Genomic DNA, 13,560 nt, shown 5'->3' on the forward strand with positions numbered 1-13,560 from the left:
AGAATTCTATACCCAGGGAAAACAACTTTCAAAAATGAAGAGATTAGCTTGCTCCTGTACTTCTAGCTACTCAGAAGGCTGAAGTGGGAGAATTGCTTGAGCCCAGGAATTCTAGGCTACAGTGATCATGCTACTGCATCATCATCATTCCAAGCTGGGTGACAGAGTAAGACTGTCTCCACACACAAAAAAAAAAAAAAAAAAAAAAAAAAAGAAAGGAATATGTAGATATCAACAAAATAGATTAGGAAGCTCCAAGCTCCAGTTCCCACACAGAACTATTTTGTAAACAAGTAGAAACTTTCTGAACCAACTTTGTCAGAGTTCTGGAACACAGTCGAAGGTTTACAGCAACCAAGCAAATACCCAATCAAGAAAATAACATCTTATCCAGGCATGGTGGTGACCGCCTGTAGTACAAACAACTAGGCCTAGACAGGAGGATCGCTTGAGCCCAAGAATTCGAGGCTAGCCTGGGCAACATAGCAAGACCCTGTCTCTAAAATAACGAAAAAGAAAAAAAGTCACCTTCAATACAATAGGAATGTTTTACAGCATTTTTACTTGTCCTTGCCCCACCACCTACCAGAAGGTGAAAGTTTTAGTCTCAAAGCAGCAGCACCCTGTTTCCCAGTATCCTCCCACAAACCAGAGGGAGGAAAGCAGATGTTAGTTACAAATTATTGTGTAAATGTTATCTAACCTGTCTGAAGGATACTTGAAGGACTGACATAAGGCTCTCATCATTTCTTCACCTAACTCAGAGCTCTGGTGAGAAAGACAGCAAGAACAGCTTTAAAACACACACACACACACACACACACACACACACACACAACAATTGCAACGTGACTACAGACCCACAGAGGCCTGGGACAAGGCATTACAGGGGAACACACCCAAAACACCACCTAAGGCCCAAATAGCTAGAGATAGGACACTTTTGGAATTTTTTTTTTCAAGATACAGGGTCTTGCTTTGTCACCAAGGCTGGAGTGCTGTGGTGTAATTATAGCTCACTGCAGCACTGAACTCCTGGGCTGAATTGATCCAGCCACCTCAACCGCCCAAGTAGCTGGGACTATAGGTGTGCACCACCACGCCCAACTAGTCTTTACTTTATTTTTGTAGAAATAGGGTCTCACAATGTTGCCCAGGCTGGTCTCACACAACCAGGCTCAAGCCATCCTCCTACCTCAGCCTCCAGAGTTGCTGGGACTACAGGTATGAGCCACCACACGCAGCTACTTTTAAATTTGGGACACTCAAAAGCAACCAGGTATATAGGATAATTCAGAAAGCCGTATGTGTGTCCAGGCAAAATACATGCTCAGAAAAGATCTTTATTAAAATCTTAAGTTTTCCCCTCAGGCTTATCTTTAGGCTTAGTGGAAGCCTAGTTATGGATTAAAGGAGCACATCAGCACAATCAATCTACAAACAGAGAGAGCAGGCATTTTAAAAAAAAAAAAAAAAGCCTTCTTTTTTTGTTTGTTTATTTTTTGAGATGGAGTCTTGCTCTGTCGCCCAGGCTGGAGTGCAATGGTGCAATCTCGACTCACTGCAACCTCCGCCTCCTGGGTTCAAGCAATTCTCGTGCCTCAGCCTCCCGAGTAGCTGGGATTAACAGGCACGTGCCACCATGCCTGGCTAATTTTTTTGTATTTTTAGTAGAAACAGGATTTCACCATGTTGGCTAGGCTGGTCTCGAACTCCTGAACCCAGGTGATCCGCCTGCCTTAGCCTCCCAAAGTGCTGGGATTATGGGCACAAGCCACCACACCCAGCAGACATTCAAAAAAATCTTTCAAAACATTAGTTTAACATGAATGAAAGGGACAGAGACTTTACTGATGACACACAACAAGAACACTCTTTGAAAAAATAATGTGGGGGAGTCTTAAAACAATAGGTCTACTACAATTTATATATATTTAAAACCCCAGCAAACCCTTGAAAAGGGAGAAAACCTCATATGCAGAGTTACCAAGTTACAACAGTCAAATACCCAATATGCAATTTAAAAAAATCACGCAAGTTGATGGGTGCAGCAAACCAACATGGCACATGTATGCCTATGTAACAAATCTGCACATTGTGCACATGTACCCTACAACTTAAAGTATTAAAAAAAAATCACAAAGATACAACTAAATAGGAAAATATAGCCCAATTGAAAGAGTATTGATAGCAGATTTGAGCAGGCAGAAGAATCAGTGAATATGAAGATATTAACTGAAATCATCAAGTCTGAAGATCAAAAAGGGAAAAAAAAACTAAAGTGAAGAAAGAAAAACGGATGGGAGGGAAGCCATCATGAAGAACATCTTATGTATTATGAGAGTCACAGAAAGAGAAAAGAAAAAGAAAGAAGCAACAATCATTTGATGAAATAATTGTGGAAAACTTCCAAAATTGAAGGAGAGAGACTTAAATCTACAAATACAGGAATGAACTCAAACTGGGATAAACTAAAATACATATAGATCAAAACACATTACACACAAACTGTCGAAGGCCAAAGACGAAGAGAATACTGAAAGCAGCGAGAAGCAAGTCAATACATACAAAAAAACTTCAGTAAGATCATCACCTAATTTCTCATCAAAAACTTAAGAGGCCAGAAGGCAGTGTGACAATATATTTCAAAGTGATGAATGAAAAAAAAAGTTAGCGGAGGATTCTTTTTCCTTTTTTAAAAAATAGACACAGCATCTCACTCTGTTATCCAGGCTATAGTGCGCAATGGCATAATCATAGCTTACTGTATCCTCGAACCCCTGGCTAAAGCAATCCTCCAACCTCTCAAGTAGCTTAGACTGCAAGTGTGTGCCACCACATCCAGATAATTTTTTAATTTTTTGTAAAGACAAGGTCTCACTATGTTGCCCAGTCTGGTCTTAAACTCCTGGCCTCAAGTGATCCTCCTGCCTTGGTCTCCCAAAGTGCTGGGATTACAGGGGTGAGCTACTGTGCCAGGCATCAGCTGAGGATTCTATACCCAGCAAAATTATCCTTCAAAATAGAGGAACAAGTTAAGACACTCCTAAGCTGAATGATTTGTTAAAACTAGACCTGCCCTATAAAAAATGCTTCCTACAGGGAAGTCTTTGGGTTGAAATGAAAGGATGCTAGAAGTAACTCAAAGCCATATAAAGAAATAAAGATCTCCTAGAAGAGATACATACAGGGGCAAATATAAAACCTAGTATCACAAAATTTTGTTTCATAACCTCACTTTTTACTTTCTTTAGGATTTAAAAGACGAAAGCATAAAATACAATTATGAATATATGTTACCATTCACATGTATAAAAATGTAATTTGTGACATCAATAATTGTAACAGTCACCACATAATATACAGGGGAATGGAGCTGTGGAAGAGTAGAATTTTTGTATGCAACTGAAGTTAAGTTCATATCAATTCAAGTAAGACTCTCATAACTTTAGGATGTTATATGTAATCTCCATGATAACCACAAAGAAAATATAGAATATACAAAAATGAAAGTGAGATGGGAATCAAAATATGTCACTGCAAAAAATTAACCAAACACAAAAGAAAGCAGTAATGGAGGAAATAATGAACAAAATAGTAGTAAGAAAACACAAAATGGCAGAAATAAATCCTTATTTATCACTACTTACCTCAAGTGTAAATGAATTAAACTCCTGGATCAAAAAGACATAGATGGACATAATAATTTTAAAAAAATGATCCAAATACTGGTTATCTAAAAAAGGTTCACTTTAGATCTAAAGACACAAATAGACTGAAAGTGAAAGAATGGTAAAAGACATTCCATGCAAATAACAACCAAAAGAGAGCTCAGATGACTATACAGACATCAGACAAAACAGACTTTAAGTCAAAAACTGTTACAACAGACAAATAGGATATTATGTATTGATAATACAGCCAGGTTCTCAAACAATGTAATTATAAACATATATACAACAAACAACAGAGCACCAAGACATATGAAGAAAGCACTGAAAGAACTAAAAGGAGAAATATACATCAGTGTAGTGTGGGAAAACTAAAACAAAAAAAGGGAAAAACAGTTGGAGACATAAATAGCCCAATATCAATAAATGCGTAAAACAAGTAGACAAAGATCATTAAGGAAATATAGGACTCGAATAACACTATAAACCAACTGGAGCTGGCCACAGTGTTTCACGCCTTAATTCCACCACTTTGGGAAGCCAAGGCAGGAGGATCACTTGAGGCCAGGAGTTTGAGACCAACCTGGGCAACACTGTGAGACCCTGCCTCTATAAAACAGTTTTAAAAAATTAGCTGGGGTGGTGCCATGCACCTATGGTCCCAGCTACTCAAGGGGCAGAGGCAGGAGGATCACTTGAGCCCAGGAGTTCGAGGCTACAGTGAGCTATGATCACGTCACTGCACTCCAGCCTGAGCAACAGAGCAAGACACTGTGTCTTTAAAAAAAAAAAAAAAAAAGACCTAACAGACATATAAAGAACACTCCACTCAACAATGGTAGACTATATATTTTCTCTCAAGTGCACATTCTCAAGGACAGACCATATGATCAGGCACAAAAAGGCCTTAATAAATATAAAAAGACTGAAGTATCTTTTCCAATCACAAGGGAATGCAAGAAAAAATCCATAACAGAAGACAACTGGAAAGAACACAAATATGTGGAAATTAAATAAGATAAGTAACTAAAGGATCAAGAAAGAGATCACAAGGAAAATTAGAAAATACCTTGAGACAAATGAAAGTTAAAACACAAAATACAAAACATATGGGATGTAGAGAAAACAGTACTAAGAAGAGGATTTACAGTGATAAAGGCATACAGTAGAAAAGAAGAAAGATCACAATCAAGAACCTAACTTTACACCTTAAGGAACCAGAAAAGGAAGCACAAACTAAACCATAGCTAGAGAATAAAAGGAAACAATACAGATTAGAGCAGGGACGATTAAAATGGTTGATGGATGCATAGATAAAACAGATATGTAATAAAGCAAATACAGCAACATGTTAAGAAATGAAGAAGCTACATGGTAGGTACATTCGTGTTCATGTTTACAATTCTCGCCATATATTTACAAATTTCATGATAAAACTGTGGCAGAACAAAATTACTAGAAAAAATAATGAGAAAATATACACCACGTATTATTCAAAAACAAATGTACACAAGATTTGTGCCTTTCATTTTAAGTAAATTTCCTTTTACATAAAAAGGAAAACACATAAATATTGAACTTTAGCTAATGATACACCTGCTAAAGCATTTGAGATAAATGAAATGATGTATGCAATTTACTATGAAATGCATAAAAAGATGTACTGATGGATAAAGATTAGTACATAAATAGGAATGTAATAAAGGAAATATGAAAATGAAAAATATGAAAATGAAAAAAATCTAGGAAGTTTATAGGAAATCAATGAAATACTTTCAACCTGGCTGTATAAATGAAACTTTTCCTAAGATGTTGGAAAAGAAAGATGATGATGTCATTACATTATTATCAAATACAGCAGACTTCAGGTGAAAGAAAATTACCAGATAATACAGAGTCACATTACATGGTGTTAAAGGGGGAATTAACCAGAAAGATGTAATCCTAAATGTATATGTACCTAACAAAACAACTTCCAGCAAACATGAAGCAAAATCTGAGAGACCTACAAAGAGAAAGAGATGAATTAACAATTATAGTTGGAGACACCAACACTCCTCTAATTGGAGAGAATATTATTAAAACTATAGAAGATGTGAATGTAATCAACCATCAATATAATCTGATCAAAATTTATAGAATATGTCACCCAACAACAGCAGAATATAAACATTGAACATCCACCAAGACAGATCATATTCTAGCTCATGGAAATTAGAAAAGATTCAGAGCAGAGTAAAAATGAACACAAAATACCAAAATCTGTAAGATGCAGTGTTTAAACAGTATGCACAGTGGCAAATTTTATACCTTTAAAAATGCATATGTTAAAGAAGATCCAAAATCCACCTTAAGTAGCTAGAAAAGCAAGAGAAAGTAAGTCCAAAGAAGGATAAACACAGTAAAAATAAGAATGAAAATCAACGAAATAAAAAGGGTCAAAAATAGAAAAAAATTAATGAAATCCAAAGCTGCGTTTTTTTTTTGAGATAGTAAAATTGTGAACTTTTTGCACAGATTAATCAAGGAAAAAATGATAAAACACAAATTCCTAACAGAAACAATAAATGACAGAACCTACAAAGTATAATGAAAGACTATAAACAAATTTACATAAATAATTTGACTACTTAAATGAAATGGAAAAATTCCTTAAGTTTGAAATTTACCAAAACAGACCTAAATAGTTCACATGTATTAAAGAAATGGAATATGCCAGGTGTGGAGGCTCCCTACTATAGTCACAGCACTTTGGGAGGCTGATGGGAGAGGATCACTTGAGGCCAGGAGGTCAAGACCAGCCTGGGTAGCATAAGGAGACCCAATCTCTAAAATAAAAAATTAACCAGGTATGGTGGTACATGCCTGTTGTCCCAGCTACTTGGAAAGCTGAGGCAAGAGGATTGCTTGAGCCCAGGAGTTTCAGGCTGCAGTGAGCTATGATCACACTACAGCACTGTAGCCTGAGAGACAGAGCGAGACCCTATCTTGAAAGGAAGAAAGAGAAAAGAAAGGAAGGAAAGAAGGAAAGAAGGAAGGAAGGAAGGAAAGAAAGAAAGAGGGAAAGAAAGAGAAAGAAGGAAGGAAGGAAGGATTGATCAGCAAATGCAATACAATATATAAAAGGAGTAATATAACATGACTAAGCAAGGTTTATTCAAGGAACACAAGACATTTTCTAGGTCACTCCAACAGATGCAATGAAAAGCATTTGAAGAAATTCACCATTTATAATTTAAAAAGAGAAATAAATGATAGATTGGAATGGAATTAGCAAAATAGTTTTTCTTTACAGACAACACAAACGTATACATGAAAGTCATAAAGAATTTATCAAAAAAGCTACTATAACAAGTAAATTTAGAGCTTAGGACACAAGGTCATTATGCCAACATTACTTGAAACTACATTTACTATATGATATGGCTTGGCTGTGTCCCCACCCAAATCTCATCTTGAATTCCCACATGTTGTGGGACGGACCCAGTGGGAGGTAATTGAATCACGGGGGCAGGTCTTTCCTGTGCTGTTCTTGTGATAGTGAATAAGTCTCACAAGATCTATAGTTTTAAAAAGAGAAGTTTCCCTGCACAAGTTCTTCTCTTGTCTGCCACAATGTGAAATGTGCCTTTTACCTTCCACCACAATTGTGAGGCCTCCCCAAGCCACATGGAACTATAAGTCCAATAAAACTCTTTCTTTCATAAATTGCCCAGTCTTGGGTATGTCTTTATTAGCAGCATGAAAATGGACTAATATAATATAACATCAAAAACCATGAACTACTTGGTGAAAAATTTTTTAAAATATGTACTAGACCTGTACAGAGAAAACTGCAAAACATTCCTAAGAGAAATTAAAGAGAAGGTAAATAAATAGAGAAGTACACTATATTCATGTAATAGGAGACAAAACACTGTTAAGATGTCAATTCTGGCCACATTACAAGAAAGATTCAACAAAATTCCAATAGAAATTCCACAGGGATTTTTGTAAAAACCAACAACATAATACTATGTGGAAATGTAAAGAACTGAGAAAACCCAAAAAAATTCTGAAAAAGTGGAACAAAGTTAGAGGAGCTGTACCACAAAAAAGGGACAAGCACTTTTAAAGTACCTCTTAATGAGATGCAAAAGGAAGTACATATTACTGCTCATGAGTATTTCTACCAAAAAAACAACTGAATCTAAATCTGATCGGGACTCTAGATCCTATTACCAATTTATAGGAAATATAGAAGCCAGTGAAACTGTACCACAGGGATGCAAATAACAAAACTCAGAATATAGAAAATTTTACAAAAATAATTTGGTTTCTTAAGCAAATGAACTGTAAGAATGGGTAAAGAAAAAGAAAGAACCAAAGGGAAACTAGGTTAAAATTAGGTAAGAGATGTAACATCCAAATACAACAGAATATGCAGATGGCCCTTGTTAAGACCCTGATTCAAACCAACTATTTTTTTTTTTTTGAGACAGAGTTTTGCTCTTGTCACCCAGACTAAAGTGTAATGGTGTGACCTTGGCTCACTGCAAGCTCTGCCTCCCGGGTTCAAGCAATTCTCCTGTCTCAGCCTCCCAAGTAGCTGAGGTCACAGGCACACACCACCACACCTGGCTAACTTTTTTTGTATTTTTAGTAGAGACGGGGTTTCACCATGTTAGCCAGGCTGGTCTCCAACACCTGACCTCAGGTGATCCACCCGCCTCAGCCTCCCAAAGTGTTGGGATTACAGGCGTGAGCCACCGCACCAGGCCCACACCAACTATTTTTTAAAACTACTATGTGAGGCAATGAGAGAATTCAGTGTAATAATGGCACTGCAGTAATGTTTAAAATACTATTATCTTTTAACAATACATTCCCAACTATTTATAAACAGAATATGATTTCTGAGATTTGCTCTGAAATAATCTGAAGGAAAAAGAATAGATGAAACGGCCAGGCGTGGCAGCGTGCACCTGTAATCTCAGATACTCAGGAGCCTGAGACAGAAGAATCACCTGAACCCAGGAGGTGGAGGTTGCAGTGAGCCGAGATTGCGCCATTGCACTCCAGCCTGGGTGACAAGAGTGAAACTCCATCTCAAAAAAAAAAAAGAAGATGAAACAAGACTCGTCCTGTGTTAGTAACTGCTGAAACTGAGTTAATAGATCCAGGGAGAATTATTATACTATTCTCTCCACCTGTGAATTTGCAAATTTTTGTAACATAAAGTCCATTTTAAAAACTGAAATCTTTTACGGATTTAAGAAGTAATTTTGAAACATTTCTCTACCCAAAATACAACACAACCATTTTGGTGATCATTCAAGAATTTCAATTTTTTCCATGCACTTAATTAAATTAATAAAGCTAAATGACTATTTTAGGTTGCATGAAATAGTGACAGTAGGAAAAATCAATTGCGACTAGAAATCCTGTGGTTGAGGCTGGGCAAGGTGGCTCACACGTGTAATCCCAGCACTTTGGGAGGCTGAGGTGGGTGGATCACTTGAGGTCAGGAGTGCAAGACCAGCCTGGCCAACATGGTGAAACCCCGACTCTACTAAAAAATACAAAAATTAGCTGGGTGTGGTAGTGCATGCCTGTAGTCCCAGCTACTTGGGAGGCTGAGGCACAAGAATCGCATGAACCCAGGAGGCAAAGGTTGCAATGAGCTGAAATCATGCCACTGCAATCTAGCCTGGGTAACAGAGCCAGACTCGTCTAAAAAAAAGAAATCTGTGGTAGATTACAACATTCTATTCTTAAAATGCTGAAATATATTGAAGTCATATACCAAATAAAATAAATCATTAATAGAAATAAATTAAGGCTGGGTGTGTTGACTCACGTCTGTAATCCCAGAAGTTTGGGAGGCCAAGGTAGGAGGGTTACTTGAGCCCAAGAGTTCCAGACCAGCCTGGGCAACAGAGCGAGACCCTGTAGCTACAAAAGAAAAAGAAGAAGAAAGAAATTAGTTACCTCTCTCAATTTTTCTCGCTCACGCTCCCTCTCTGCAATACGTTTTCGTCTCTCTTCCTCTTCCTTAAGAGCATTTTGTGTTTCTGTTCTCAGTTTATCATCTTTAAGAATCTTCCGAATTTTCTTTCTGCCTTTTCCAGGAGACTTGGAATCATCATTTTCATCTTCCTCCTCCTCTTCTTCCTCCTCCTCCTCCTCCTCCTCCTCTTCTTTTTCCTCCTCTTCTTCCTCAGAATTACTCTACAGAATTAAAAAAATTAGAGGTAAACAGTACAAAGTCATTTAATTTATTCATTTCATATTCCATTAATTAACACACCAGGAAAAGGTGGAAGAAAACATGCTGAAAACCTTTAGAATTATATTTAGCAATAGAGTAGTATTTAAAAAAAAAAAAAAAAAAAAAAAAAACTCTTTGGCCAGGCGCAGTGGCTCACGCCTGTAATCCCAGCACTTTGGGAGGCCGAGGCAGGCGGATCACAAGGTCAGGAGATCGAGACCATCCTGGCTAACACAGTGAAACCCCGCCTCTACTAAAAATACAAAAAAAAAAAAAAATTAGCCGGGCGTGGCAGTGTGTGCCTGTAGTCCCAGCTACTCGGGAGGCTGAGGCAGGAAGATGGCGTGAACCCAGGAAGCGGAGCTTACAGTGAGCCGAGATCATGCCACCGCACTCCAGCCTGGGCGACAGAGCGAGACTCTGTCTCAAAAAACAAAACAAAACAAAACAAAAACTCTTCAACACCTATTAAAAAAAACAAACAACCCAATTAAAAATGGGCTACCAACTAGAGTAAACATTTCTCAAAAGAAGATATAAGCATATGAAAAGATGTTGAATATCACCAGTCATTAGAAAAATACAAAGCAAAACCACAATGAAATGCCACTTCCCACTCATTAGGATGTTTCTTGTTAAAAAAAAAAAAAAAAAGAAAGAAAGAAACAAAGGAAGTGTTGGCAAAGATGCAGACAAACTAGAATCTTGGTACATTGCTAACAGGAACGTCAAATGTTACAGATACCAGAGAAAAACAGTGTGGAGTTTTCCAAAAGTTAAACATACAACTACTACATGATGCAGCAATTCCATTTTTCCATATATACCCAGAATAATTAAAAACAGGGACTCAAACAGATATGTAAACACCCATATTCATAGCAGTATTATTCAAAATAGCCGAAAGGTAGAAACAACCCAAATGTCCATCAACAGATGACTGGGCTAACAACATGTGGCACACACATACAATGGAATATTATTTGCCTTAAAAAGGGAATGAAATTCTGATACATGCCACAACATGGACGAACCTAGAAAATATTATGTCAATGAAATAAGCCAGACACAAAACGACAAATATTGCATGATTCAACTTATATATATGAGGTACTTAAAATACACAAATTCATGGAGACATAAATGATAATAGAGGTTACCAGGGGATGGGGGATAGAAGGGAATGGTGTTAATGTTTAATGAGTGAAGAGTTTCTGCTTGTGAATATAATTAAGGCCACTGAATTGTACATTTTAAAATATTTTAAAAGTTAATTTTCAAAAGATAAATATCCCTCTGGAAGAGCATTGTGTTGACAGAATCAAACATATTACAGACACCTTTTACTTTATGTAAGCCTGCTTATATACAAAAATTCAAATTGGCTAATTTCACTACGAGAAGAAATTTATTCACATATAAGTCATCATTCAGGATAGTATTTTGTCTTCAGAAAATAGAACACTCACATCACCACAAATATAAAATAATGAATTAGAATGGCTTAAATAAAATTCCATTAGAAATTAAGGAATAGGAAAAAAACTGATAATGTCAAATTAATACTTTTACATATATATATATATTCAATAAGCAATCCTTCCACAAGTGTAAAATGTAAATAAGCCAGTAGAATACAATGAATGAACGGAAAAGAGAGGTAACAGCATAATTACCATAGTCTACTGTACCGGTTATAATTCAAGCACGTGGTAAATGTCATTATTACCTTGTTTTCACTGGATGAATCTTCTTGAACCTTAATACGTCGCCTTTTCTTTTTCTGTTTATAGCTCCGCTGATTTTCTTCCAACTCTGCTTTCTTTGCAGACCTGAAGAAAATTTAAAACACAAAATAAAATATTTCATGATAAACTTCCATCAATAAGTTATGTACTATTTTAAAACAGTTCTACCTCTGTATGCATTCCTAAAAACAAACAGAAAAAAAACATCAATAGGTTCAAAATGGATATTCAAGCAGAAGCCTAACCCTTCATTTTAATCCAATGATCAACATTTTATAGTACCCTGGGGGGAGGTTTGTTATAAGAGTAAGAAGATGCATAAAAGGACATTAAGACTATTCTTCTAGTATAAAATACAAACAGCCAATAGACATACTAAAAAACATTCATCATCACTAAAAAAAGGCAGATTACAAATTTGAATACTGTTTTCTTCATAACAGGTCACAGAGATTTAAAAAAACAGTAACAGCTTTTGGTGAGAAAAATATTTCTGGGCTTAGAAATTGGTACACAAAATAACCACTGTCAGTAACGATGTGGAGAAAGTGAAACCCTGTTCACTATTAACGGAAACATAAAATGGTGCAGCTGCTATGGAAACATTATGGCAGTTCGTCAAAAAATTAAAAATAGAATTACCATGCAATTCCTTTTCTGGGTATATACTCAAAAGAAATGAAAGCAAGGACTTCAAGAGATATTTCTACACCCATGTTCAAAGCAGCGTTATTCATGATAGCCAAAAGGTTGCAAATCAAATGTCCATCAACAAATAAACTGATAAACAACATGTGGTATACAATGGAACATTAAGCCTTTAAAAGGAAGAAAATTCTGAAACATGCCTCAACATACATGAACCTGGAGCACATGATGCTAAGTGAAATAAGCCAGTCAAAAAAGACAAATACTGTATGATTCCACTTATACGAGGTTCCTAGGGTAGTGAAATTCATAAAGACAGAAAATAGAATGGTGGTTGCCAGGGGCTTCACGGAAGAGGAAAAAGAGAGTGGTTTAATGAGTAACATTTCAATTTTGCAAGGGGAAAAGGTTTTGGAGATTGGTTCAAAAAAAGTGAATGTACTTAACACTACTAAGCCATACACTTAAAAATGGTTAAGATGAAAATAAAAATTCCCAGTAATACCATGAAAGAAAAAAATAGTTAAGATGGTAAATGTTATGTGCATTTTACCACTATTAAAAATAATCATTAAAGAATGAAGTACTTCGCTGAAGTTGCTAATCAGCTTAAGGAGATTTTGGGCTGAGACAGTGGGGTTTTCTAGATACACAATCATGTCATCTGCAAACAGGGACAATTTGACTTCCTCTTTTCCTAATGGAATACCCTTTATTTCCTTCTCCTGCCGGATTGCCCTGGCCAGAACTTCCAGCACTGTGTTGAATAGGAGTGGTGAGAGAGGGCATCCCTGTCTTGTGCCAGTTTTCAAAGGGAATGCTTCCAGTTTTTGCCCATTCAGTATGATATTGGCTGTGGGCTTGTCATAGATAGCTCTTATTATTTCAAGATACGTCCCATCAATACCTAATTTATTGAGAGTTTTTAGCATGAAGGGTTGTTGAATTTTGTCAAAGGCCTTTTCTGCATCTATTGAGATAATCATGTGGTTTTTGTCTTTGGTTCTGTTTATATGCTGGATTACGTTTATTGATTTGCGTATGTTGAACCAGACTTGCATCCCAGGGATGAAGCCCACTTGATCATGGTGTATAAGCTTTTTGATGTGCTGCTGGATTCGGTTTGCCAGTATTTTATTGAGGATTTTTGCATCAATGTTCATCAAGGATATTGGTCTGAAATTCTCTTTTTTGGTTATGTCTCTGCCAGGCTTTGGTATCAGGACAATGCTGGCCTCATAAA

At 36.6% G+C, this 13,560-nt stretch overlaps 1 protein-coding gene across 9 annotated transcripts in view; it reads right to left on the minus strand.

Annotated features, from left to right (window-relative positions):
• ATRX (ATRX chromatin remodeler) overlaps positions 1 to 13,560 on the minus strand; it is a 295,245-nt gene that overhangs the window by 142,329 nt on the left and 139,356 nt on the right. For all 9 annotated transcript variants that reach the window (XM_055268557.2, XM_055268552.2, XM_055268555.2 and 6 more), the window contains 2 exons: positions 11,651 to 11,753; positions 9,642 to 9,881 (listed from right to left, as the gene is read on the minus strand). In XM_055268557.2, coding sequence (XP_055124532.1) covers positions 9,642 to 9,881; positions 11,651 to 11,753 — 343 coding nt within the window. The remainder of the gene's footprint in view (positions 1 to 9,641; positions 9,882 to 11,650; positions 11,754 to 13,560) is intronic.

Source organism: Symphalangus syndactylus, chromosome X (genome assembly GCF_028878055.3).
Source record: "Symphalangus syndactylus isolate Jambi chromosome X, NHGRI_mSymSyn1-v2.1_pri, whole genome shotgun sequence".
NCBI classification, from domain to species: Eukaryota; Metazoa; Chordata; class Mammalia; order Primates; family Hylobatidae; genus Symphalangus; species Symphalangus syndactylus.